Here is a 27,311-nt window from a genome sequence, read left to right as displayed (position 1 = left end):
GTCTGCGCAGACTCTGCGCATACGGCTGCGCAGACTCCGCGCATGCGCGTAGTCTCCCGCGTTTGGCGTCGCATTATTCCAGCAAAATGGCGGATACGAACATTGTCGTTGCCGGTGTTATCGCTTCTACTTCATCGACCGATGGATCTTCTAGGATTCGTCGAGCCATACCATCGATTCCAGCAATGTAACAAACCATTTTCTTTCCTTTTTTCTTCATTTCTTTCTTTCTCTTTATTCCTTCGTATCTATAGACGCAGCGAATTCGAGTCATTGTTGTCCAACAGCAGCGACGACGAAGACAGTTCGTTGCAGGGAATTGATATTCCGATTCAATTACAATCGAAAGGCATCAACGATAATGTTAACAAACCCAGATTAATAGAGACGGGTATTTACGAAGACGAAGACGAGGTTTGTAGAGAAATTGAATTTTCACTAGATCGCACGGTATGTTGGTGCTCGTTCGTTTCGCAGATCATTTTATCGATAATTTGGAACAAGAATCGGTTGGGTGCCGCGTATTACAATGTTCTCACGTCCGAATTGTTCGTGATGGAGGATACGACGGACGACGTCGAGTGTTTCGACGCGATGAAAGCTTTGTACAGGCAGTGTATGCCACGTTACGTACTCACGTACGCCGGTGTGGCTGGTGCGTTCATCGTCGCTCTGAAAGAGATGATAACAGGGGATACACCGAACCAAGCTTCGTTGAGTTCCTACGACTCGAGGCGCACCGCGGAATTGAAGGTAATGTGCAGGAAAGAGCACAATTACGAGCGATGCTCACAGAGAGTGCGTTGTTTGCGGCTGGAATCCGAACCTAAGGAGGCGAGTATCGCGGACAGGCTGACTTTCTTGAACACTATACTCAATTTTAAATGTTGCACCATGATTCACGCGCTGGGTTCGCTGTTGTTGTTCATCGACAAACACTGGAACGATATCGCCTTAGTTCCATCCGGAAGACCGTCCTTCGTCTCGCTTAATTTCATTACCCTGTAAGCAATCCTTTCTGTTACCATCTATCCTACATTGCTCACGATCTTACCTCTTACTATTTCCTCGAACAAAGTCAAGACCTGGTCGCGATAGACGAAGACACCTACGAAGCGTTGAACATCGTGCGAGCCAAGGATCATCCAAGTCTGTTCAAGTTTGGAAAAACGGACTCGAAAACGAGAGGCGCGAGCCTGTTCACCCTGCTCAGTCGTTATTGTCTCTCTCAACCAGGAGTGCAGTTTCTGTGGTAAATCCTTTATTTCCTCAGCCACCGATCAAGTCGGTGTATCTGTATGGTAAGGTAATCGAATCGTCAACAGGAAAGCGCTGCATCATCCGACGCGGAACTTGGACGTGTTGGAGGAGAGATTGAACGCGATCGAATTCTTCTTGGACCTTAACAACCAAAACTTCATGGAGAACCTGTCGAGTTGCTTGAGGCACGTGTACCGTTTGACCAACGCTATACTCGCCTGTTGTTCCGGGCCTCAAGCGAAAGCCTCCAATTGGTATAAATTGCACAAGGTTCGTTTCTCGTGGCGGAACGGTTGCTTATCAAAGGGACGAGGCAACGATTTACTACTTCGTTCTCTTTCAGACCGTATCACACGTAATTTGCATCGGCGACATATGCGAGGATCACGCCGAAAAGATTCCAACGTTCAAGCGAATCGCTGAGAGCGTCACTACCGAGATGCAATACGTCAAGTACTTTATCGAGTACATAGTGGATTTCGGCGAGAGCAGGCGAGAAGGGAAACTCGTGGTGAAACCGAACGTCGATCCTTTGCTGGACGAACGTGGGTAGAAATGCTTTTCCATCTTTCCATTTCTTCGTCATTTTCTTTTCTCCTTTTTAGTGAATCACGTACGACGCACTTTGCCCGAGGTGCTCACCCGGATGGCAGAGAAAGACATGCGGGAACATCTTCCTCCTTCGGTCGAAGGCTGCAACATGCTATACTTGCCAAATATCGGTTACGTGCTGGCGATAAACAAGTGGAATCCGACTCCACCGGACGACGACGTTCTCTTCACCGATTTGGAATTCAAATTCACCATCAACGACGTGCGGTATTACAAAAGCTCTTCGGCCAAAGGTTTGCAGGAAACGAAACGTAATTTCCTTTTTACAATAACGAGAATTCTTTTGCATCGTCGTTTCAGAGCTGGACGAAACGGTGGGCGATATCTTTCTGAAGATCGCCATGCGACAAAATCATATCATACAAAAGTTGGTGCGATATGTAAAGAAACATACCGGGTCGATCTTGCGCTCGATTCAATTGTGCGCCGAACTGGACACGTACGTATACGCAAAATAAAGTTTCGAAGAAGCAACGATTAAGAAATTACCATTACAGGTTGATCGCGTTCCACAAAGTGGCGCGCGATTACAATTACGTGAGACCGATTTTAATCGACTCAAAGATATTGGAGGTAGTAGAGGGACGACACCCGTTGTTGGAGTGCGATTGCACCTTCGCGCCGAATGATATCCATTCGGGAAACGGGAAGAGTTTGATCAAAGTCATAACAGGGCCGAATTCGTGCGGCAAGAGCGTGTATCTGAAACAGGTAGGGCTCTTGTTATTCATGGCGCACATAGGCTCTTACGTGCCAGCCAAATCGGCCACCATCGGCACGATCGATCGTATCTCGACTCAGCTGTCTTACACGGAGAGCATCGGCTTGAACGCTAGCTCGTTCCTGCAAAATCTTCGACAGGTAAAATACAGGTGACTTGTTTATAGATTGAAGATGAACGAAAAAATGGCTTGGTTTCAGATCAACGTTGCTCTTCGCGCATCTACAAGCAAGTCCCTCGTGATAACGGACGAATTGGACAGGAATACGTCGGAAATTAGTGGATCGTCGCTGGTCGCGGCCGTGCTGAACGAGTTTGCGGAAAAAGGCGCCGATTGTCCCCACGTGTTTGCCACGACGCACGCACACGGCGTACTCGCGTTGCTTCCCCGAACATCATTGATCCAGGTTCAGGTAAACGAAGCAAACATTTCCGGGAAAACTATTCAAAGCAGCTGCGCGATTTCCCTTATGCGTAGACCTTTGAATACACATTGAACGAGGACGACAGTTTGGCCTTTCTTTATCGGTTAACCAACGGAAGTAGCCAGCGCAGCTTCGCGCATTCTGCCGCGAGAGTCGCGGAATTGGACGAAAAGGTCGTAAAGCGAAGCCTCGAGGTATGTAATTCCATTGTTTCCCGCTCTACTTATTTTTCAAGTCGTGCGATTGAATTCGTTGCAGGTGTACGAGAAGATCAAGCAGGACACGTTACCATCCCCGGTCGATCAACGCTTCGAAACGTAAGATAATTGCTATAAAAATTGCAAGCGTGTCCTTCGGAATTGAGAGCGAAATTTTGATTTCAGGGTAAAGCGTATCGTGGAACTGTTCGAATCGAGCACAGACTTAGATTTAGACGAGGTGAAATCGTTGGTACGGCAAGCCGTACATCCGAAATAATGTCAAGTACCTACTTTTAACTACGTTTAAAGAATACAATTCTACGCGTTTCCTTCTTTGCCGCATAATTTACAAATAAAAAAAAAATAAAAAAAACAATCGGTAGGGGTCAGATTGATTCGTTAAACGTCCGATAGATGGGAGGAGGATGCAGGATTTAGAAAGGAAGAACGCGACGTTTGACAGATGTCGCGTCGATCGCGGTCGACCGAAAGTTGGCGCTCGCAGTCTTTCCGTTGTCAATAACGGACACTGGCAGTATCCCGGCACAAAATCCCGGAAACGTCTTGTTCGTAAAAATTCGACGAATCTCCGGATGTAAGTTCGAGTCGTGGCATAATCGTTTCGGCGTGCGTATAAATTGGCGAAAAAAGAGCGTGTTGTCGCGGGTGATACGCGACGTATCGTTTTATGTTGAATTCGCGAAACGGGCGTGCCTTGGACGATCGGTGACGTCCCTGACGCGAAAATATACAACGACCAGAGGCGGCGAATAACGAGAACGAGACTGCGACTGCGACAGCGACTGCGACGACGACGATCACGACGACGACGTCGACGACGATAACGAGCTGGAGGAGGAGGAGGAACGTCAGCGGTAGTACAGGAACGAGAAGGCGTACAAAGAAAATAGAGCAACGGCAAACCGGTGACGGGAAGGGAAAAGTACCACGGCGGGGAAGACGAACGCACCGCCGCGTGATTTTGAACGCGAACCCCAGCTCGTAACTGTCAACGGTCGGATTCCGAAGTCTCGCGAACTAGGACCGTACCGTGAGTAAGGCTTCTCCGAGTGAATCGTTACGTTTCTCGTTCGCGTTAACCACGAATATCGTCGACGCTCGATCCGGTGAAGAACCGGCTGTTTCACGGTCCTGGCTACGGCGCGAGAATACGACTAAATGACCATGGACCACGGCATGTGCAACATCGAGACCGGCTACAGCATAAACATCAAGAGAACGGACGGTGAGTAGTAACGATCATCCCAGCCAAACGTATTTTTAGCAGTTTTCAAACGGTCGATCGGTCGAAGGTTTCTCGGAAGGTGGGTCGGTGCCAACAACGGTCGACGAGGGATCCGACGACGACCGCGACATGCTCGTGTATTTCGTTATCGTTCGGCACCTCGTCGACCAGATGGTCGCATTCTCCCCTAATATTCCGCGAATAGTCGTCCGGTTTTTCCCTTCTAACGCGACGCTTCGCACCTTCCCGGCGTGTTCAACGTTCGTTGCCAGATTCCAACCTAACCTCGTTCGATGCATCGCGGTGCAACGCGACCACTCGACCTACCGACCGATCCTCCCCGCGGGGATTACGCATCGTATCCTCGCGATTGAAAACTATCACGATTCGAGGGGTTCGCGATAATGCCGATAATAACCGTCGATCGGTGATACGTACACCTGCGGCGTCTGTGTACAAATACTCGCCCTTGCGCTACGACCGCGAAACGTGTTTACGCCATTTTTATTTCGTTTACCGTTTTTTTTTCTTTTCTTTTCTTTTCTTTTTCAATTTTGCGCGGCGCGTTTCGTGGCCGAATTGAAAATCCAACGAAGCCGGTGTTCCAGCTGGTTCGCGATCGTTTCCCTCGGTCGCGTGCAACGGATATCCTTTCACCGCGTGGAACTTTGTTCGCAACGCGTGCAACCGAAACAGGAGGAAAAATCAGCGTCGCCAGGTATCCTCTTCGAGTCATTAATCGCGTTCTTCTTACGCGCTCTGAATGTCACGCACGAAACGCAGCCGTCTCCCCTCCGGGGCGTTCGAGTAAAACAGCACGCGTATGGTAGGCGCGTGCATTTCATGGCCAATTTACGAATCGGTGGAAAGAACCCCGCCAACGATCGACGACCGTCGTTTCACCGATCGGTCGCGAATTCTCGTTGAAACTCCATGACTCAGAGCACTCGCCGAGAAAGGAGAGGCAGCAACCGGTCAGAGGTGGACGACGGTGCTCGGTAATCCGGCCTCGAGGTTGCGATCGATCGGGAAAATCGTTCGCAATTACTTGGTAGCGTTGTTGGAAAAGCGCCCGCACGGTCGCGGGAAGAAAGCGGATCGCTAACCCAATCTCGAAACACGCTAATAATATTTATAGCTTGCTGCAGCCGTCCATATAAATAGGTGTACACCAGGCGTACGAATTTCGAGCCTCCTCGCATCCCTTTCGTCGTTGTCTAGCTGCCTTCTCGCCGTTTTCAGCGGTGCGGATCGATTACCGAACAGAATCCGATTATCCTCGATACCTCGCCTCTTCCACGTAATTAGACTAACCTCGTGATCGAGCACCTTCACGCTCGCTTTCGAGGTTGATTCGGTTGTTCGCGAGAAAAATAGCAGCCTCGTCCGAGACGGATTACGAATTAATACGAGCGATCGGAACGAGTGCGTGGTCGTCGCTGCAACGCATTGTTCGAGCTGGGAACGCAACAAGTGGCCGACTTGGCGACACGCCGCCCGACACACTGGGCCAGACCGCGAATCTAGCTGGATAAAAATCATTTGCAACAATTAGCTGAAGTCATTTCTAGATGGAAAACTTTAATCTTCAAAAAAATTTTTTTAATTTTTAGTTTTTTAATTTCAGTTTTCAACTCTTCATTTTTTTAAGCAAAAGGTAGAAGACCTACTTTATATGATAGCGAAGATCATTTCTGAATTTGATAATAATTGATGATCTAAAGAATCGAACATCCCTAGTTCCAGCAGCGAAGCTACGCGTTTCGCGTGCAACAACGCATGTACGGAAAATTTGGAAAAATTCGAATCGGTTAGTTTCGCTTTGCAGAACGTCGCGTACTCGTCGAGGAAAGACCTTGCCCGAAATCGAAAGCCGAGCTACACTCGCGTTCGCGACTCGCACGTGGGCGCTGGGTCCTTATAAGGAGGCTCGTCGCGAGATTCTTACCTCGCCGAACCTTACCTTTTATCCGTTCTTACGTCATCCACGAACACGTTTCTCCGCGATTCCTCGTTTCTGATCCACCATGTGCGCCATAAACGAATAGACAACCCTCTGTTATCTCTTTACAGGGATTGTCTATCAAATTGCCATTTGCCCGTTGTTTCTTAATCAAAATTGTCAAATTTATCACTCGAAGTGTAACGTTTTCGAGTCGGTGACTGCCGTAATTGGTTCGACTTTGATTACACGCGTAACAACGCCGCGTAGGTGTACCACGACAAAAGAAGCGCGGACGCAAACATTTCAACTCGATCTCGCGTCTTATTCTATCCTATTCCATTCGATTCGATTCAATTGTGCATGTCCGACGTCGTCAGACCTCGACGCGCATTTCTTTTTCAAATTCCAATGGTAAAGGGAAAAGAGAAGAACGGCGCTCCTATTCTTGCACCCGAGAAAAGAAAGAGAAATGGTTGAACGCTTTGCTGATTGTCAGCGAAGTTGAGTAACCAAGAGGCTGGTAGGATAAGCGTGTCGCGATTGTTTCAGGTCGCGTCCACTCCGCGGTGGTCTCTGGCGTTAATTGGGAACAACGCACAGTCACCGTAGAATGGTTCGAGAGAGGAGAGACCAAAGGGAAAGAGGTAAGTTGACGAAGAACGATTAGAATCGATTAGAAGGATAACGAGGGGTGTTGGTATCTGTTTTAGGTGGAAATCGATGCGATCCTCGCGTTGAATCCCGACCTCACCAATCAGAAAACCATGGGACCACCTGCTCCGATCAACAACCACGTGTTGATGGCTTCCAGAGCGGCGAGGGTACGTATCGTCCAACGAAACGACGATCGTAGAGTAATCTTGTTCGTTGCTCTGCTCGACGCATACTCGTCGATGCGAAAGAAATACATATCTACTTCGAACGGTGTTTCGTACCGCATTGAATAGATCGTCGTCGCGTAATCCTGTCATCCATTTGGTTACTCGTTCGGTGTTACGCGGTTTTAAATGTTACCAGGACTGCACTTCGGCTTATGGGACAACAAATTTTTGGTTAAAGAATATCAAATCTTTAGTTTTCGACTTGAAACACATTCGAAAATGCAAGTAAAAAGTTTAGGAAACCATTGGTTTACGAAACTTTTCATTTGTATTTTTGAATATTTTAGGTTGAAAACTATAAGATTTGATATTTTTGAACCGCTAATTTTTGGTACCCCAAAACGAAGTTTTACCTTTACCGGTTATCACCGATCGAGCAACGACGATCAACGTCGCTTCGTCGTTCCCGCTACTAACACGATGACATTTTTTCCTCCATGGACGCTGCTCTCATTATCACGGATTTGGGTCGACGCATGGATCGTCAACGATCTCGGCTTCCCGTTCGAAACCGATCGAATCCCAATACGACACCTCGCATCGTCGTCTCATCGTCGCGATATCCGACGATCGCTGCCTGCTCGCGCTCGTCGATCCCCTCGTTGAAAATCTCTTTTCTCTTCGATCATCTTTTGCCTCGAACTCGATCGAACGGTCCGAGCTATCGCGAGTACTTTTTCGCTTTGACGCGTTATCGAAAACGTAGGATTCGTCGGGCGAAGAGGACGAGGGGGTAGACGAGTCGGAAAACCAAGAGGAGGGCTCCCTTGGACGGCACCCCGCAAGAAACGGCCTCGCATCCGCAACGCTTCCTGTACGAGTCGTTTCTGCTCTTTCGGTAAATCCTCCATCCCATTTCTTTATTCCTCTCCCTGCTTGTCTCTTTGCTCCTCGCACTTTCATGCCACTTTACCACGTTCCAGCCATTGATTCTAACTTCCTTAGAACCTTTCCCGTTTTACTTGAAATCTTATCCATCGTCGTTTCACCCCTCGCCAACGCGCTTCTCTTTTATTTCACAACCGCGATCCGCTTTCCACCAGTCGTTTCTTTTTCTATTTCTTCATTTACGTTCGATAACGCTCACCTTACCGATCTTATCATCGAGAGTTACCCTGTTACGCGACGAAACAACGTTCTTTCGATTCAGCCTTCAAAGTGTGAATTTCTTCACGGTTTCGTTGATTTCCCGCCAACCAACGAAACGTTTTAATCGCTTTATTTTTTTCGCACCGTCGGACAGTCGGACGCTTATCGTACGAATTTAATTCACGCGTGTATTTCTTTTCTTTCCCCTTACTTCAGCGGCCATCAAACTACGGCCCGCGGGCCGGATCCGGCTCTCCTTTTATTTATAAATATTTTATATAAGAAATATTAATAATTCATAATAATAAAATGTCTTGGCTTTGCATTCTATATTTGTTTACACGTGTAATATAAATTAATGTTCTAATAGGATTTCAATAAGAATATTTTTCAATCCGGCCCGTTTCTCGAAAAGTTTGATGACCACCACCCCTGCCTTACTTTATTTCAAGCAGAACATTACGATACGTTTTCTCTGTTTCTTTTTTCCAGCATTCTACCAAGCCATCGATCCCGGTAAAAGGTACGTACCGTAGGGTAACGTAGTCGAACAGAGAGAATAAAGTGGCGATCGAGTACGAATCGCGTGGGACATTTCGCGGCCACGTACGCGAACGTGGAATAAATCGATTTTCCAGCTGGCGAAGGTGTGCGCCGGCTATCGTCGCTCGTGTGCCGTTACTACGTGGCGTGCTAACGTCCGCAGCTGGCTGTCGCAGACTATCGCCGACTATCGTATCGTCGACGCTGCTGCGCCGTCGTATGCAAAGACACACAAGGGCAAGGACCTCGACGAACGATGAACGGATCGTTTAACCGAGTACGCCGGCCTCATCCACGCCGCGCCTTTTAACTTTCAAATATTTCTTCTTCTTCTTCTTCTTCTTCTTCTTCCTCCTCCTCCTTTATCCTTGTTTTTATCGCCTAGCTCCTTGGCTCCGTCGTTTTCCTTTTCCGCTTCCTGTTTCGCACGATCGGCCTCGCGTCTAACCTTCGCCTCGCTGGAAATCGATCGAAGAGGAAAGCCGGTGGCGTGCAAGCGCTCCTTGAGCCATGAGGTTCGATCCGTTTGGCTACTGCTTTGGAAGGAAAAATAAGATAAACGACGCCGACGACGAAAACACGACGGACGATCTGAACGTTCGAGCGTTCTCGGAGCAGCTCGAACACGGTAACCACGCGACTCGTATCGAATTCGATCTTTCACCCTCTCTCGTTACGATCATTTCGGTATAAATTGAATTTCACCGAAGATCACGCGACTGATCTGTGTATCGTTTTCAGCTGGCTCGAATCGGCAATTGCCCCGACAATCGGGTCGACCCACCAACATAATATCACCAGCTCCCCCCTTGAACGGACACGGTGATTCCGTGACAGGATTAACTAGCCGCCGAGAAGTGGAGAACATACCACCGACACCCACCACGCAGACTGTCCCTTTCAACGTGACCACCACCGCCTTGGCTAAGCAAAAGCAGCTACAACAACAGCAGATACAGTCTCAGCAACAGCAGCAACAACAACAGCAGCAGCAGCAAACCCAGGTCGAGAATGGTCGAGGTAGAAGATCGAACGTCGTGAAAGAAGTGGAGAGGTTGAAGAAGAACAGAGAGGAGAGGAGACAGAGGCAAGCGGAACTGAAGGAAGAAAAGGAAGCTCTCATGAATTTGGACCCAGGAAATCCAAATTGGGAATTTCTCGCCATGATAAGGTCAGTGTCGATAGTCTGTCTCGTTTTATCTTCGCCATATTCACACGTCCCTTTTTCCTTCGCAGAGAATACCAAAACAGCATCGAGTTCAGACCCCTTAGGGACACGGACACCGTGGAGGACCATCAGATCACGGTGTGCGTTAGGAAACGTCCGTTGAACAAGAAAGAAATGACGCGCAAAGAAGTGGACGTGATCAGCGTGCCCAGCAAGGATCAGATGGTGGTTCACGAGCCAAAGGCGAAAGTCGATCTAACCAAATACTTGGAGAACCAAATCTTTCGATTCGATTACGCGTTCGACGAGACCTGCAACAACGAGATCGTCTACAAGTACACCGCGAAACCTTTGGTTCAGACCATATTCGAGGGCGGAATGGCCACGTGTTTCGCGTACGGTCAGACCGGTAGCGGGAAAACGCACACGATGGGCGGCGATTTCAACGGGAAAACGCAGGACTGTAAAAAGGGTATATACGCGATGGTCGCCAAAGACGTGTTCAAGTGTCTGAAATTGGCCAAGTATCGTCCATTGAATTTAGTCGTCTCCGCCAGCTTCTTCGAAATATATTCCGGCAAGGTGTTCGATCTCCTGGCGGACAAAGAGAAGCTCAGAGTGTTGGAGGATGGCAAACAACAAGTATGCCGTATTTATTATCTTAATCTCACGTGTTTTATAGTTCGCCCTTGTTAAAAATTCACTGTTGCATTGTAGGTGCAAATAGTAGGATTGACGGAGAAGGTTGTCGAGACTTGCGACGAAGTGCTGAAGCTGATCCAACACGGAAACAGTGCCAGAACGAGCGGACAGACCAGCGCAAACTCCAACTCCTCGCGATCGCACGCGGTCTTTCAGATCATAGCCCGTACACCGGGCACGCACAAAGTTCACGGAAAGTTTTCTTTGATCGATCTTGCCGGCAACGAGCGGGGAGCCGACACCTCGTCCGCCAACAGGCAAACTCGTAAGTTTTACAGAGAATTTTGCGTGAAAACCTCGTAACGCGTTTCTTACTTCTGACAGGAATGGAAGGAGCCGAAATCAACAAATCGTTACTGGCGTTGAAGGAGTGCATTCGCGCGTTGAGTCGCAAGGGTACCCATTTACCATTCAGGGCGAGCAAATTGACCCAAGTGCTGAGGGATAGTTTTATCGGTGAAAAATCCAAAACTTGCATGGTAATTGATTCTTGCCAGGTTTCATTTCGCGAGCAAGGGAAGGTGAAGCGATAAAAGCAATTATCGACGTGTTCACAGATTGCGATGATTAGCCCGGGAATGAGCTCCTGCGAGCACTCGCTGAACACCCTCAGATACGCGGATCGAGTGAAGGAATTAGCCGCGACAGATCCAACGGAAGTGAAGGTATCACCGACAGACGACGATCGAGGATTGAAGATCGAAGAGCAGTCGAACAACAGCGTTCTATCGGACAGCGATTTGGCGCAGCTTAGGTCGTTGAACGTAAGTTCGCGTCCATCTCGTTTACTTTTTTTTTTGTCTGAAATTTACCTCGTTCACCACGTTGTTCATTTTACCCCAGGAGGGTGAAATTTCGCAAGATCTTTATACCTTCCACGAGGCAGTATCCGCGCTGCAATTGCTGGAGGAGGAAGTTCTGGACACGCACAAAATGGTCATGGACAATACTACCAGATTCCTCAATGACGCGCACAGTGTGTTTAGCGCGACGCACGAAGTAGATTATGACCAAGAAGGTAAGACTGTCGAACGTATACAGGATATCCCAAAAGCAATGTACAATTGTAGAACTGTAGATTTGGACGATCGGAGAGTGTACAGTTTTCGGATTGTACGTACTTTTTGGGACACCCCGTATATGTGGACGTGTACATGTCTGCTGTGTGTACATATTTATATATTTATATATCGTTTGTTTGCAAGCAACTCTTTCTGCTTAGCGTATGCGTGAACGCGCACCTACAGATAAACGTATGCTTCTTGTTACCTTGTTTCGTTCCCACTTTGTGAGATCTCGTAACTTCCGACTAGCTCCGGCACGAAACTTTCACCCCTCTGTTCGCATGCATACTACGCAACTGTTTCGATACTCGTCCGTACGTTTTTACCGCGGCGTGCAATCGGTTTTTGCTCTCATCTATTTATTTTTTCTTTTTCTTTTTCATTCTATTCCTTCTCGATTACTAAACCGGACGCGATACTTTCGCTCTCTGCCTCTAGTCCGTTGCAAAGGTTGCGCGACGATCGTAGCTCCGTAAGCCGGAAACTTCTAGCGATACAAGAGACGAATCGGAAAGCAGAGGCGAGCGGGTTTAGAGTAGGAAGCGGTGCATCATTTGTGTGTATGGAAATTTTGCAACAGATTCGCGCGGTAAAGATAAGGCATACGCAAGCGAGCCGTTTATACGGAATGGAGAGGACATCGGGACAAGGAGAGCGACGAGGACGTTAAATAGAACGGTGGCGAGGATGGACGATATCGAGGTCGCATCGGCCGGTGACTCGTGCTTCCGCCTCGCGAGCAGGAGCTTCCACGTGGCCAGTAAAGCTTCCTTCGCGTCTCCTTGGAAGGACGAGATCGAGCGCAGAAGCGACGCTAGCTCCTGCTGCGATTCCGACTGCGAATCGTCGTTCAACGAACTCGTCGAGCACCGAAACGAACGAGCCTCGAGCCTCGACCGCGTTTCAAGAAGGAACCGTTTCAACGCAAACGCGACCATGCCTAATCCCGCGCCACGATTCAAATGGTCGGTCGTTAAGAAAAAGAAAGCTCAAAAGTACCATTGGTCCGGGACGTTCAACGATCGCGTGAAAAAATATCGTTCCTTTGGAACCACGTCCGATCCGAATTACAATTACAACTTTGACGCTTTCGACGAGCAAAAGGCTACGAAGAAAACGAAACTGTCTCACTATAACGATTTAAACATGGACGAGGAGAGCAGCGAAAGTAACGAGAACGCAAAACGTAACGGTCGCAGAGGCGAAACCGACACGGCGCTGAAATCAACTCGGAAGGCTCGTGCATCGGAGGAACGACGAAACAGCGTGATCAAACGTGATAAAGCGTCCTCCTATTTCCTCGAACGCTGCTCCCCCATTGACAGATCAGCATCCTTCAGACTTTGCAATTTATTGCTTTCGCTAGTTAGAAATCTCATCCTGTTTTCCTTCTTGCCCACCCTCTACGTGGCGTTCTTCGTTTACGTTGAAAGAACATCGCAGCATCGATAAATGTTTGCAGAGTGCTTTTTTTACCCTCTCGCGGTCGTTCAGAATTTTAGAATCGATTTTAGAAGTTAAGTATCGCGTACATTCCATACTCGTCAAGAGACATATTTTTTATTTCTTTTACTCGCGTCGCGTACACTCACCCTTCGATAATCGTCTCGATCCACGATCAGAATCGACGAAGAGTTGAATTCGGAGACCCTACGAACAGAAGTGTCCGACATTACGGAACACGAAGGAACAAGAAACAAGGTTTTCGCGTAATCGTGGTGCGCGCCTATCGCGCGAAAAAAAAACTCATTGCTTTGTAGCAGCCGTAAAAAGGATGCAGTGCGAACATCGACAGCTTCTACAACAACAACAAAGAACACAACAACGACACGTATGAACGTAACGTCACAAACCGTTGCAGATTTGAGACGGAAAAGAGCTAAGTTTGAGTCGTCCTGCCTGAGGAGGTTCTCGTTGCGTAGACGTCTGATAGAGAGAAAACAATTTTCCGACGGTACGACAATCATTCGATTCGCAATCATGTCAAAATACTGCTTTACCACCCTTTAATACCCCACCAGAGATACTCGCTAATTTACTCGTTCACGGTTTACGATCCTTGAACAAGTAGCATCATCAAAAATCGCATCTACATTTACGCTAATGAAATCCTTGGGTCGCATAATGCTTTTTCACTCGAATCCCCTGAAACTTTGATGGCATCGATTTTATATTAATATATATTAGAAAAAGAAAATCGTCGCGAATTGACGAAAACTCGAAACCCTTCTCTACCTCTTGCTTTCCTCCATAGGCGAGAACGTTTCAGCGCAGTTATTTTATTTTCTGTTCATGTACACGAATTGAATTGTTAATAAAATACATATTATTTTTATGGATTCTCGATCTAACTAACGACATTGTTCCCCTTACGCATCGGCCGAGCAGATATTCCTTTTTCGAATGGTCAGAAACTCGTTTAGCTTTCGGCTCGATCAACTTTGGAAGGTCGAGGAGGAGGATAACTGGCGCGTTCCAGCCTCTCGAGTCACGAAAAAGAATTTTGAAAACGAAACGGAACGGATACGACGGCGCCAACTCATACCAATTCGCTTCTACCTCACGCAAACTCACCGCAAGACTCTTTTTTTTAATATTTTTTTTCCTCTCGCTCACCAGCGTCGCGATGCAAGGCTAGCGAGAGCGAGCCGACTACTGACAAATCTGTTGTTTGTTGCAGCGTATGCCCAAAAGTGGGAACAGCTACTCGTGCAACAACGCGACACCTTGAACTCCGCGATCGATCAGGTCAGTCAATTTCGTGGTCAGCTGTTGCAAGAGGAACAGATCAGCCAGAAGATGACGCGAACCCGTAATTTGCGGTACAATTAAGCCCAGATAATATCCTTTTTACGAAATCGAGATACAGAAGCGCTAAACATCACGAGATTGCGAGAGAGAGCGTACGAGCTTAACAAGGACGGAGACGAAGGAGGGAAGGAGGAGACGGACGAGAGAGTATTTGCCTTTTATTGTAGCGGGATGAGAGAGGAGTAGAGCAAAATCACGAGGTCCATTTTAATATCAAAAGTAAAACGCCCACCACCTCTGGCTTCATCCTCCGCTCTCTTCCTTCTCCTCGAGAACACGGAGAGATAAACCGAGTGTAACTCCAGGTGATCAGGTGCCGCGCGATTACCGTCCATTCATCCTTCTCCTCCTTTATTCTCCGTTTTCCCCTTTTTATGCAATTAATCGAAACGTTCCGTTTCTCCGTGGTAGCGGCACCCTCGAATAAAATCGAGCATCGCGCGGCGCCTCTCCTCTCGAATCGCTGCCAAACATCATCGTAAACGCTTCACGCTTCGTCCGTTCGAAAGGCAACCGAATCGCTTTGGAAAGAGCCAAGCGCGAACCGTTTACCGCACCTACGTACATTTTTTTTTCTTTTTACCTTCTTCTTACGTATCGCGTAGGTAAACGCGTGTAAATGTATACGTATGTTAATGGCGCCGCACGCCTTCTCTCTCTATATAATGTGTGTGTATCGGTGTGTGCTTGTGTGCGTGTGTCGCGTGCGTGCGAGATAACAATGGAGGAAAATACGCGGTAGAAAGGTATCACCTTTAAAAATCTTTCCATCGAAACTCTTTTTCTGTTCGCTGTACCGGTGATAAATGTACAAGGTGCGAAGAGTACTCCTTCCCTCCGAAGGTTCCGAATAAAATTGAACAATGAGAAATCGCAGTGCGCGTCTGTCGAATCTTGCGCGCCGAAATTTGTATTTGAAGTCCTCGTCGAATCTATCGCTGCGCGCGACTCTGACCATCTTCACGCCGGCAGCCGATTGGCGGGGAGAACTCGGAGGAGGGGTTACAGCCAATCGGCTGCCTGCGTGAAGATGGTTAGTCGCGCGGCGCGATATTCGATGAGATTCAAATGTACCCGGTTAATCGTAATCTTTTGACACGTCTTTTTTTTTCAATTTTATCGTGCAACGGATCATTTGTGTCATTGGATCGAAGAGAATAGGCTGGCACTTTGCGATCGACGATCCCAACGTTCCTATAATCTGAGGGGGATCTGCTACGTACGACGGAGAAAATCACTGTCAAAGAGAATCCTCGTAGAGCGGTACTATTTTATACGTTCCCGGTGTGTCCTCGATAAACCAAATCCCATCCGAGTTCGACACTGTAGTCGTAGCCGGTCAAACAGAACAAAAATGTTAAGATATATATATTTTTTTTTTTTAGATTCTATTGCTAATCGTTTTAGATATTCTTTTATATGCTCTCCCCTTGTATCTTTTTTTTTTCCCCTCGTGATTTTGTAATCGATATAGCGACGATTTTTCTTTTTCTCCCGTTTGATTTCAATTTATTTTTGTTTTTTTTTTTTTTTAATTTTTACGAAAGTGCGGTATCGAACGGACCGTGTTCCACGGACAGAAAGAGGACGGGCTTTGTAACCGCTGAAAGATTGGGAGTTAAAAATAGATGGGAATGGAGAACGAACGTGGGAAAGAAACAAGAGATCAAACGATAGATCGTCGACTAAGTTTGTTGACAAGATTCGATTTTTATAGAAATGTATTTATATATAGATAAAAATTCGCATGGTTGTATTGCGTATAAAGAGGAGAGGAAAAAACAAAGCATTTGCACGTCTAGCGTTAAGAATCGCAAAGCATTCTGTTCACTCGTGATACGTATTTTAATCAATCGCGCGCTTAAACAGTCGGTGCGAACCATCTCTGTATCGTTATTTTATCCGATGAGGCATCGATAATGTTTTATTAGAAGTAAAGAAATTAAAGTTTCGTAGAAGTCGTGCGTTTAATAATTATTTTCTTTGTCTTGCCATTATTTGAAACGGTCGTACGAGGTTCGTCGAGTCAGGTAACGAGACGAAGGGAAAGAGCTTACGAAATTGCGCGCCACCGTTTTATTCTGTGTTTAAACGCGTGTTCAAACATGCCGATGCAGTTGCATATTTTTTTATATAAGAAAATGACGTAAAGGAGAGTGTAGAGAACGAGAGGCGCGTTTGATGGCAGTAATGTACGGTCGTTCCTTAACTTTACGCTTTGTTCGTAAATACTTGTAAGAGAGAAAAAGATGAAAAATTCTAGCCCTGTTACCTAATAAATAAAAAACAGCAGTGATCGATTTAAAAGGCTGAGAAAAATGGCGGGCCCGTTTAACGCGTACCAATCACCGATACGTTTGCGAAAATTTGTATCGAACCGAAACGGTGAACGAAAGAAAATACAAGAGAACGATGATTTCGAAAATAACGTATTTATTAAAAGCAGTGTACGTATTTACATTCTTCTATACGTAGCAAATAACTTGACCAGCAAGTAAGATTTGCATTTATCTACACGCGATACTTAGTTTTACGGCAAGATAGATCTACCGACGTTTAAAAGTCTTCCTCCCTGTTAAATATACTACTTACAAAGATTCTTACGTTAGATCACAGTCTTTGATCGGATTTTGTAACGTCCATGCGTTTCTGCGATGCATTTTATTCTAACCGCGACAAAAAATGTACGATAGAGCGGAACGGAAACTTTTGTGTAACGGAAGCATATTTGTACCGTCGACTCGTCGACGATCATGGGTTTCTCTGCGCGAATCAACGCGCAGAGAATTCTTTGGTCGTGAAAATACTAAAGATACGTCGCGTGAAATTCCGCGACAATTCACCCGTACAGGTGTCAGTCGTCGTCCAAGCTGTCCTCACCGCTGCCATCATCCTCTAAAGCGATCGTGTCCTGCCGTTCGGTAAACAGGGTATCTTGGCTAAGAGCGGGAACTTGCCTGGAAAACTCACTGGTCGCCCACAAGAACAGATCCAACGTTTGCTCGGTACACTCGGCGATGAATCTAACGAACGGCCGAACATCCCCTGAATTCGCAATCTGAAGATTTTCATAATAAGTGTGTCGATGCTGCTTGTGAATGATAACCGGCGGATAACCAGCCTGCATTAAGATCATGTTCATCAGCAAACGAGACGTTCTTCCGTTGCCGTCTGAAAATGGATGTATGTGCACCAATTTGTAGTGTGCCAGAGCCGCGTACCTAAAAGCAAAATGAAATGGAATAAGAATGTTACCCCGACGGTACGGCATTACTTTCCAAGTTTCATTCACCTGACAGGATGCATTCGAATAGCCCTCTCGCTGTTTAACCACAACGCAAACTCCTCCATGAGATAATGTATGTCACCAGGACCAGGAGGGATGTGACCACCGACGTACACCTGAGTACGTCGAAACTGGCCACCTTGGACGGGATCCACGTGACCCAATACACGCGTGTGGATCTCAAGTATATCTTTGATGGAAATAGATCCGACTCGGTTGACCAGCGTCGCGTTTATGTACTTCATCGCGGCGTCGAGACCTAGAATTTCGTTGTGTTCATCGATGCTCTTACCAGCTACCGCGGTTCGCGTTTCAACGATCGCTCTGGTTTGAGCCAGATTCATCGTGTTTCCCTCTATGCCAACGGTGTGATAGATATGCTGGAAGTAAGCTTCCTTTTTCGCGCGAATCAACGCCGCGTTGTTATCCGGTATAGCCGACAACGCGTTTCGTTTCTCGTCTATACGCCTGAGCATTCTTCGATCCAACTCTTCCACGACCCGGGCTGTTCTCTGACTGTTTATCAGGGCACCCTCGTGATTCGGTTGGTAAGTCAATGCTCGTACGTAATACTCGTTCGCTTTGATTACATCGTTTTGCGTGTGTTCCAGGAACTCTCCGTAATGATTCAAGATATCTGGATGACGAGGGGCCAGTGCCACCGCATGCTGAAACAATTTCACCGCTTTCTTTTGCTTTCCAGATAATTTCATCTCCAGCGCCAAGTGCAACGACGTTAACGCCTCCGCGGTGGTCCTAGCGTTATTTTGCATTTTCAGTTGATCCAGTTGGGACGAGGTGGGTAACGCTACGCCCAAGGTGGATTCATCGTACAGGTCCAACGTCCCCTCCGAGGGCAACGGAATAAATACGTGGCGAAAGTCATAGTCTGAAAGGGAGTATGGTTCTTTCGATAGAGGTTAGACGACTGGGAAGGGCGAGCTGCCTGACAATTTATATAAATTTACAGATCAGAAAAATTACCTGGTAAACCTTTGGATGCACTTCGAATGTATTGGGACAGCAGGGTGCCGATGACAGCAACCGCTACACCGGACACAAATACGAGAAACACAACGATCCGATTTGCCGTCATAACGTTGATCGCATTCTCTTGGCTCCTATTATCCTTCACGTACGGGGACTTCTCGTCGAACGCGTAAACAAAGTTTCCACGCGACACCAACATGCTTTCGTTTGAAATTTTCTTCGATCAACCAGTCCCGACATAACTCCCGTGGATGTAGGTATCGTTCTACTTGTTTCTACCTTTTTCGATCAACGAACACGGACGTAAAGTGACGCGACACTCGACCATGTGGTTCTTTTCGATTGGTCCAGGCCTTCCAACCTTCCTACTTCTTCGTGTCGAAGCGCTAGTGTTGCTGATATCTCATCCACTAATGAGAAACGCAGGAAAAAATAAGGTTTCTATCATTTTCATACAAATAATGCTTCAAAATTGAAATAATAACTCCCCGTAGAAAATTAATTTTTTGAACTACTCTACGACTTACCGACATGCGACGGTCGGTAAATTGTAGAGTAGTTTCCGCCGTTTTGCGACAGGTGGCGCAGGAGTCAATTTTTATCGACTTACCGAAAATTAGTTTTAAAAAATATTTACGATTAGTCGTGCAATTTGTATGCATTTGAATCGCTGTTGCCAAGTGCTGTAGTTCATAACGAAAAGTTCAAAGTGCCTAAATCAATTCGGTTTTCATGAGAAGCATTAGCGACGCGTAGATGTCGCCTGCGAGGTAGAAAGCAGCGCCCTCGAGTTTGAGCGCGCGACTAGAATTCTCTGCAGTGGCACGAACGCGGAAACGTCAACGTTCCTTGCGATTTGCAATCGTAATTCGATACGAGCCTTGGAAAGTGACCTTCGACGTAGATCATTCGGCGAATCGTTCGACGCGAACAACCGTCTTGCATCCGTAAACGTCGAACGTAAAACACGAACGTCAAATCGAGCGCGAACCACGACAGTGGATACCAACCTTAACGCGTTCGTTGGACGGAAAAATTTCGATCGCAAAAATGCCAGCGAGATTTACGATTCGAAGAAACCGCGTCCTTACAACCGGAACCGATGGTACGATGAGTCGGCGAGGAGAAGAGGGAACGAAAAGGTACGCGATGGCTTGCAGCGTGGTGGCGAGGAGCGAAGAGGTGTGCAAGGCGAGCCGAGTCGAGGCTAGACGAAACGAAAGAAGGCGAAAGGATGCATGGCTAGGTAACCGGCGAGACAGTGCAAGACAAAACACGGCGAGAAACGAGGCGGGGTAACGATGCGAACGAAGAGAAGGCGAGGTAAGTCGGTGCAAGCGAATAATAGCCGAAACGACCCTGAAACCGAGGCCATCGTTGTTCGTTGGCCCGAACAACACGCAAGCACGTTCGTTTCTCTTTACCTTCGCGCGCAATCTTTTACGTCGTATCGAGCGCGTAAATGCTCCTGTACCAACAAAAACATTCGACTCTTAAAATCCTCTAAATTCTTCTAAAATCTTTCAACGAAATTATCCCCGAGAAGCGTGGTAGCGAGCGTCGATAAAACGCGAAAAGCATTCGAGTTAGTTTTGCTAGTAGGTACCAGAGGGCGCTACCGAAGTACTTTACCCTGTTGGTTGATCGATTCCCAACAAACTACGAATACAAGAAGCGTCGGCGTCGTTGACACGACGTAACTTCTCCCTTTGATTTTCGTTTTTTCCCCTCGGAAGATAGATAAATAAACCTAGCACGATTCGATTTTCAAGTAAAAAGCTAGTCTCTTTGCGAGTTGAAATTCGAAGCCTTCGAGAGGTTCGAACACGAAACGAAAAGCCGAGGAAACGGAAATGACAAATGAGAGCGATACGACTCGTTTGTAACATCGACGCTCGGTTCTGCTCTAGTTACGTTATCTTCCGATCTTTCTTCGGTCATGGTTGCGCGTTTCCGTATCGAATCATCTGGTTTAAACCGATTCGACTCGATCGCAAACTTTTTACCATCGACGTCGCGTTGCTCAACGGAGCGTATTATTATTAATTCGGGCTCTAATTTTCTCGCGACGGAGGGCGCGGAAAATTCGCGAATAACGTTGACGAGTGCATCGCAAAGCTCGGATACTAAACGGAAATACCCATGCGTCGCGCGTCGCGTTTTACCTCGCGACGCATCGCGTTGCTTTTCTTAACTACTCGGCTGAAACCTTGGCGCGACTCTATGATCGAAACGTCCGAAACAACACCGAGCGATCCGGCTCGGATGTTTCCTTCTCGTTTATCGGTCGTTCCGAGAAGCAACTTCTGCCTCTTACAGTTGCCGCGGGTCAACGTTCCGTGATCGTAAAGCCAGGTCGCGCGTTCAGCGATACGGAGCTGGAAAAGAGAAAGGATAACCGCGGCTAAAGACGACGGACGCGCGACGCGTGCACGGAAAGGGACGACATTGAAATTAGTAATACATATAGATCCTAACGCGGGATTTATTCCAAGTTTGCCCGCTCGAGGAAAAGAGAAGACGGAACGAAACGGAACGGTTTGGCGAGGCGGTCCGGGAGAATCCAGTGAGTGTCGGAGCGCTCGAAATGGCCGTGCTCGTTCGACCGGAAAACCAGGCCCGAGACGAAAAGAGAGAGAGAAGCGACGAAGCGAGGAACGGGTGAACGACTGGAGATTTTCGATCGGTCCTCCGTATCGAAGACGGTGTCGCGTTATCGTAATTGGACGTCCATCGAATTCGCGCTCGTAGAGATAGGTATCTGGGAATCTCGCGAATAGGGGAAGTTTGACGCGTTCGAATCGCGACCACCCGAAAGGCAAAATCGATTTATCCGAAGAACCGTAAAAGCGAGAGAACGATGCAGAGGCAGCGCGTAAACCTCGTCGACGGCGTCCTTCTTCGAGAACTCGGTTCTCCTTTTACGGCGCGGAAGGTCGAAACGGAAAAAAGCGATTCGTGGAAGGCGTCTATCCTCGGTCCCTGTTCAGCTGCCGGGATAGTCGGCCACTTTGTCGGCGAGTTTATTATTCGTAACGGAGAATTCGAGAGAGGATCGAGTGGATTATCGTGAGCCTGCCCTCCGCCTCCATCGCCGACACCGTCAAAGTTGCTCCGAAACTGCGGCCTGTGTTTTTTTTCTTATCGTCACGCGTCGATGCATCATCGATAAACGAAGATTATCGCGAATCGAACGCGCGACCTTCCCCAATCGCGGACGTTTCTTTTAGTATTCCTCCGCCGCGGCGCGATCGCGTCGAGAACCGTTTCCCACGGGAAGCGGCAAACGGAGGAAACGTTAGGACCGACCAAACGTCGAGATTTACGAGGAAAGCTTGGCAAGCTTCGCATTCTCCGCGTTCTATCGATAGACGATTCTCAAGATACGGTAGCGTCTTTACCCTTCCTATATCGCGCTTCCTCTTGGTCGTCGTGAGAGACCTACGCGGCACGGTCATCGAATCAAAGGCGACGTTTCCTCGAACGCGGATACCGTTCGTTCGCTCGTCCCTCGACTCTCAAGGTGGTTTTCGGATCAAGTCGCAAAATCATAAATCGATATACCATTTACGAATCCGGTACGATCCCGGTTTTCCCTCGACGAGGGTCACCAGGAGGGTCACGAAAGAGGGCCCCGTGGCTTTCTTCGGATCGGTCCGCGTACTCGACCGAAAATCGTCCCTTCCTTTGTACCTAACAACTCCCGCTCGCTCGCTCGTATCCTCCTTCGACGTCTTTCGGTTGTCACGAAATCGGACGTGGCACGGCCATTGAAACTCGAGATCCTTCGCGAAGACGGTCTATTCAAAGCGTGCACCGTCGTCTATCCTCTGCTCTCCTTTTTCTCCCTATTGCCGTCGTCTCTAGGTTGAAACGTCCGCTGATGAAAAGGAGCGGAGGGTCGAGGATCGGAGGCGATGCCAGAATCGAAAAGAAAGAGCGTCCTTTCGGGACCAGCGGACGCGGAGCATTGAATTTTATTCGTTCGGACGTTTGCCGCGAGCAAACCTCCTCCGCTTGTCTACCTGCGATGGAAACGTTCGCGCGTACGAAAATCATGCCCGCGGAAACGAAACGGATTCTCCGAGAGCAGAAGGCGACTGTACACGGTTTAACGAGGCTTCGCAGCGGGGGTAGGAGGAAAATTGAGGAAAGGGCGGAGAAGAGGAACGAGAAAGCCGAAGCCGGTCGGAAAATCGGGTGTACGGTGACGCAGGGGAAACTCCTGTTCCTTGTCGTTCGGACGGCGAACTGCGAGAAAACTGCAAGCCACAATCGGATAAATATAACCTCGCGGGAATATAACCACTCGCATCGGTTTTCGCGCATTCGTCGTCGTTACGATCAACCTACCACCCTTTTCTCTCTCTCTTTCTATAGCTTGTAGATTATTAATTTCTCGAGACGCTGAAGGGTGAAGGGGGGAGAAAGTACGCGAACGAGGGTGGCACGCAGTGCGAACGGCTGCGAATCGATATCTGGAGAAACGAAGGGGAGATAAATCTCGGATCTGGCCTGGTTCCCTCGCTCGGTTTCCCTCGCGAAAAGGGAGTCACGAGGCAACCGAGTTCGACTACATACTCCGATGCGGTCGAAACGCTTCCGTGACTGTTGGTCTCGATGAAAATTCGTTTCCTAGCTCGTTCGTTCGTTCGTCACTCGCTTCGATGACCTACTTTTCAAACACGTGGCGCTTTACGATCCTCCTCGGTGGGTCGAAAAAACCAGAGACGCTACGATGCCTCTGAAAGAACTCGGAGCCTCGGGGAACACAGGGGTACCATTGTACCCGCACGGCAGCTGCGTCGCAAGCATTTAAACGCGGCTTTATTTAGCGATACCGAACAGCGAGCAGAGAGAGAGAGAGAGAGGACGGTAAACCCGATGACAACGAGCCTTCGCGTCGTTTCGACACCTCGTCCCATAGCGTCGATGACGATATGATAAGTTTTTCCTAGCTCTAAGTCGGTATCGGCAGAAGTTTCGAAATGAACGCTATCCTGTAGGCGAAATGTTTTTTTTCCACGAAATCCATTGATTCGGAAGAGCCGGGACCGATTAACTCGGCACGGGACTTATCGCGCTGCTGCCGGGCAAAGCTTCGATAATCGCTTCGAAGCCCCGTTGGTTAATCCGAAACTAATTCTCGCTGCGACGGAGCCGGCGCGCTTCTACAACCCGTAAAGTTCCGGCAGCCCCTCGAGTTCGCCCTCTTAACGATCCACTCCCCGTTTCTAGCAGCGTAGCGACCGAACAACCGGCAGCCCCTCCCCGACCGAGCTTTCAAAACTTTTCCACGCACTCTATATACTTTTTCGTTTTCAATCGCGAAAAACATGGCTCTAGGTGTTTGCACCCGTGACTCGAGCGGAGATTCTAGAAATAGCGCTGTATTTTCCCTCGCGGGGAATCGAACTCGCGACCTTACGAGTTACACCTCGACCGCACCCCGTTACGTATTTTTAGACACCGCTACTCCCGTTCTCTCTTACTCTCCCGTTTGCACGAGAAACATCGCGATGCGTCGCGATGCACGCGAGCCGCGATAACATTTCCCCCCCCTTTTTTTTTTTTCTTTCTTCGATCAGGTAATAGAGCGTTGCTTTTTTGCACCGACTATCTGACGCGACGAAAAGAAAAAAAGAAATCCGGTCGTTCGGTGTTTGCGGTTTTTGCCGTCCACTCGGAACGATTTTGCATTCGGCGTAGCGGCAGGTATAACTGGCGAGGACGAGGCCTATTTCGTAGAACCAGTTCCGTCGGCGAAGCCCGGAGATTTACGATCGTTCGGGACCCCTTTTCGGACCACGATCGTCCCCTCGACCGCGGTTCTTCTTCGTCTTTGCCGCGGTTCGGTCCCGGCATTTCCCTTCGATTCCATTCGATTCCATTCGATTCGATGCAACGCGGACCGTTTAACTTCCACCTTCCGCGTGTTTTCGCTATTTCCCAATTTTTAACGCTCCTCGATGTCGAGAATAGAACGCGATCGCTGTTTATTTTCATCCTTTTCGCCTTCTTTCGCGTCTTTCGTTTAGAGAAATATTGGCAACGTTACGAGTATCTTAACTAAACCATCTATTTCTAAATATTCTGCTGCTATTGCGTGTTTACACAATTATTAGTATGCTTTTCTGATAGTATTTTTTACTATCTTTTTCTCTTAGTTTTGCGCCCAAGTTATCGAAATCGTGGGCAAATTTTCCATTCGCCAAGCACTTGTGGTTGACATTCACGCAATTCATTCTATTATAAAAGAGTTCGTTCCGTATAATTCAAATAGATATTCTGGTCTTTCACAACTGCGGAGACGATGGTATCGCGCGATACGAAAATTAATAACGTACGTCTACGATTTATTCGCTCCTCTACCTGGCTGCTCTCCAGCCAGTTTGCCTGGCTCCTCGGCTGCCTGTTCGCCTTCCTGCTTACCTTTCCGTCCGTTTGCCTCCCTATTTACCTACCTGCCTACCTACTTACCTTTCTACCTACCTACCTACCTATCTACCCACCTTCCAGCTTACCTGTCCGTCCGATTGTCCGCTTACCTGCTCGCCAGTTTCTTCGCTCGTTTCAGGGCGCCGCGCAGCAGTGTTTCTTCGAAAACGATTCTCGGTACGCGTATCGAGTTTTCATCGAGATATCGAGATCGGGGGATCGATTAGAATAAAAACGATCGCGGGCTCTTCGAAGTCGCGTCTCGCGGGCGTATTATCGCGAACCGGTAGAATCTTTCGCTTTCACCGAAGCAAAGTTACTTCGAACGCGGGCCTCGCCCCGTCTATGATTACGCAAGCCAACTTCTACGACCTGGTTCCCATAATTGCTCCGAGTACGCTGGCTGAGACGATCGGAACGGTCTTGGAAAGCGCGCGGCAGCCGTGTGTACCTGGAACACGATGGGCCGAATTCTTCCATCCGTCGAATCTTACAAAATTTTCTCCTGATTTAACGCGAAACGATTTCTCCGACAATTTCAACTTGGCCCGTTTATCGATAAAACGGAGAAGGACGCGTTGCGTCGCGATCGTCGTTGAAATAAACGAATAAAGGAAGGGAGAAACGCGACGCAAAGCTGGCCGACCGACGTAAATAATATTTTTACGAGGGAACCGCGGTGCACCTCGGCGACGCTTGCGGCTTTCTACTCCTCGCTTTTTACCCCTTTCCTTCGCTAAGAGGGAATGAGTTTTTTCGGTCGCGGTGCCAACGAAATCACGGCACCCTTCGCGTTTCCTCGATACCAGGAACTCCGTCGACGGTGCTCGCGGTAAATCGCTCGGATGTTCGCGGAACGCGTTCTCGCGACGCGCTTTGCCGACCGACCGATTTATCGTCGCGCCTCGTTATCGCGCGCCTGATTCTTCGCTTCTCCGTTCCAGCGTATCGGGTTCGCCTCGTTCTTATCTTTCCGCGAATTAACACCGAACGCGCGGATGCAACGGCAGCGATCTTACACCTTCTCCGAAGGCGCCTCCGCGTTTTCTTTTAAAACGACTGACCGAAAGATACGGAGGAAAGCGAGACAGGACAGAGGAAACGAAAGAGAAAGAGGTGTGCGCGCGTGCAAGGACAGATCGAAAGGATGGAACTTGTCATTATGGTAATGACGAGGAACGTTTTAAGGTCTACTTAAAAGTACTCGGTTAGATTCGATCCCGTGCCTACCGATTACCAGCTACCGGGTACCAGGTACTTTGCTCTCTCGCGTGCAAGCTGATTCACCGTACAACTTACGGCGTACGGCGATAAAAAGCGACGTGACTCAAACTCGATACCTTAGCCATAGTTCCCGAATGCCTTTCGTCGACGGAGTGATAAACGCGAAGGCAAAGTCGAAAATCCTGAGGTATCGAGAACGAGAACGAACGCAATCGCCAATTCTCGTTTGCCCATCGCAGCGAATATCCGTGATCCTATTAATAAACTTGCGAGAACGAGAGTCGCGCGACGTTGGCGAACCGTAATGACGTTCGCGAGGACCTCGTTTATTCGCGGCGTGGAAGGTTAACGAATCTCTTTACCGCTACGCGCCCTTGGCGAATCGCCACGCGGAATTTCAAGCGCGACCACGAGCAGTCGGAAATCTCGCGACTCGGCTCGCATGTTCTCCGTGATCTGGCTGCGATCGCGAACGCTAACGCTGCACCTTTCGAATCGTGATAGGTCGTCGCTCGATTGGGCGTTCGCGATGAAACGGCAATCTTTTTTTTTTTCTTTCTTTCCTTTCCCATTAGCGCGCAATTCTTGCTTCAGCTTTTCCCAAGGTGGTGGGCCGACTGTTAGTCATACGTTTCGTTTCGTTTGCTCTTTTCTTTTGCGGTTTTTCTTCACCGACCGACCCACCCATCCGAGTACCAAGGATTTC

General features: G+C 48.2%; 4 protein-coding genes across 11 annotated transcripts in view; 3 read left to right on the top strand and 1 right to left on the bottom strand.

Annotated features, from left to right (window-relative positions):
- The first annotated feature begins 40 nt into the window (after positions 1-40).
- On the top strand, positions 41-4,408 carry LOC114878741 (mutS protein homolog 5-like). Of its 2 annotated transcripts, XM_046288945.1 has the most exons (13): positions 41-187; positions 255-414; positions 478-1,004; positions 1,079-1,252; positions 1,326-1,530; positions 1,604-1,805; positions 1,866-2,105; positions 2,173-2,311; positions 2,370-2,733; positions 2,794-3,006; positions 3,072-3,212; positions 3,277-3,335; positions 3,402-4,408. In XM_046288945.1, the coding sequence occupies exons 1-13, from the start codon at positions 87-89 to the stop codon at positions 3,493-3,495; spliced, it is 2,619 nt and encodes an 872-aa protein (XP_046144901.1). In that variant the 5' UTR covers positions 41-86; the 3' UTR covers positions 3,496-4,408. The 2 variants fall into 2 exon arrangements, with proteins under 2 accessions (XP_046144901.1, XP_046144900.1); XM_046288944.1 differs by having other exon boundaries at positions 255-1,004; positions 3,072-3,335.
- On the top strand, positions 3,741-16,625 carry LOC114878729 (kinesin-like protein Klp10A). 5 transcript variants are annotated; one of them, XM_029192849.2, is made up of 13 exons: positions 3,748-4,464; positions 6,959-7,053; positions 7,120-7,230; positions 7,997-8,104; positions 8,872-8,902; positions 9,664-10,093; positions 10,159-10,732; positions 10,808-11,057; positions 11,117-11,271; positions 11,350-11,556; positions 11,636-11,810; positions 13,718-13,810; positions 14,537-16,625. In XM_029192849.2, the coding sequence occupies exons 1-13, from the start codon at positions 4,398-4,400 to the stop codon at positions 14,686-14,688; spliced, it is 2,448 nt and encodes an 815-aa protein (XP_029048682.1). In that variant the 5' UTR covers positions 3,748-4,397; the 3' UTR covers positions 14,689-16,625. The 5 variants fall into 5 exon arrangements, with proteins under 5 accessions (XP_029048679.1, XP_029048680.1, XP_029048682.1 ...); XM_029192846.2 differs by lacking the exons at positions 13,718-13,810; positions 14,537-16,625 and adding an exon at positions 12,437-13,709 and having other exon boundaries at positions 3,741-4,464; XM_029192851.2 differs by lacking the exon at positions 14,537-16,625 and having other exon boundaries at positions 13,617-13,804.
- Positions 16,626-17,083: 458 nt separating this feature from the next.
- Positions 17,084-19,314, bottom strand: LOC114878733 (protein adenylyltransferase Fic). 2 transcript variants are annotated; one of them, XM_029192856.2, is made up of 3 exons: positions 18,938-19,314; positions 17,960-18,860; positions 17,084-17,888 (listed from the first exon to the last, which is right to left on the bottom strand). In XM_029192856.2, exons 1-3 carry the CDS (start codon positions 19,140-19,142, stop codon positions 17,522-17,524), a joined length of 1,473 nt encoding a protein of 490 aa, XP_029048689.1. In that variant the 5' UTR covers positions 19,143-19,314; the 3' UTR covers positions 17,084-17,521. The 2 variants fall into 2 exon arrangements, with proteins under 2 accessions (XP_029048689.1, XP_029048691.1); XM_029192858.2 differs by having other exon boundaries at positions 17,960-18,842; positions 18,938-19,313.
- Positions 19,315-19,749: 435 nt separating this feature from the next.
- Positions 19,750-27,311, top strand: part of LOC114878740 (diuretic hormone class 2) — a 31,535-nt gene continuing 23,973 nt past the window's right edge. For both annotated transcript variants that reach the window (XM_029192871.2, XM_029192870.2), the window contains exon 1: positions 19,750-20,266. The gene's annotated coding sequence lies outside the window, so the exon portion shown is untranslated. The remainder of the gene's footprint in view (positions 20,267-27,311) is intronic.

The sequence above is a fragment of the Osmia bicornis genome, chromosome 15 (assembly GCF_907164935.1).
Source record: "Osmia bicornis bicornis chromosome 15, iOsmBic2.1, whole genome shotgun sequence".
Classification (NCBI taxonomy): domain Eukaryota; kingdom Metazoa; phylum Arthropoda; class Insecta; order Hymenoptera; family Megachilidae; genus Osmia; species Osmia bicornis.
The sequence above is the reverse complement of the archived record's forward strand: the minus strand, read 5'-3'. Positions and strand labels throughout refer to the sequence as shown.

Coding starts and splice junctions, on each gene's coding strand:
- LOC114878733 (XM_029192856.2), bottom strand. CDS start 19,142: ATGTTGGTGTCGCGTGGAAACTTTGTTTACGCGTTCGACGAGAAGTCC. Junction 18,861..18,937: donor TGCATCCAAAGGTTTACCAG/GTAATTTTTCTG, acceptor CTCTATCGAAAG/AACCATACTCCCTTTCAGAC. Junction 17,889..17,959: donor ATTCGAATGCATCCTGTCAG/GTGAATGAAACT, acceptor TTTTGCTTTTAG/GTACGCGGCTCTGGCACACT.
- LOC114878741 (XM_046288944.1), top strand. CDS start 87: ATGGCGGATACGAACATTGTCGTTGCCGGTGTTATCGCTTCTACTTCA. Junction 1,005..1,078: donor TCGCTTAATTTCATTACCCT/GTAAGCAATCCT, acceptor CCTCGAACAAAG/TCAAGACCTGGTCGCGATAG. Junction 1,253..1,325: donor CCAGGAGTGCAGTTTCTGTG/GTAAATCCTTTA, acceptor AATCGTCAACAG/GAAAGCGCTGCATCATCCGA.
- LOC114878729 (XM_029192846.2), top strand. CDS start 4,398: ATGACCATGGACCACGGCATGTGCAACATCGAGACCGGCTACAGCATA. Junction 7,054..7,119: donor GAGAGACCAAAGGGAAAGAG/GTAAGTTGACGA, acceptor TATCTGTTTTAG/GTGGAAATCGATGCGATCCT. Junction 7,231..7,996: donor TGGCTTCCAGAGCGGCGAGG/GTACGTATCGTC, acceptor TCGAAAACGTAG/GATTCGTCGGGCGAAGAGGA.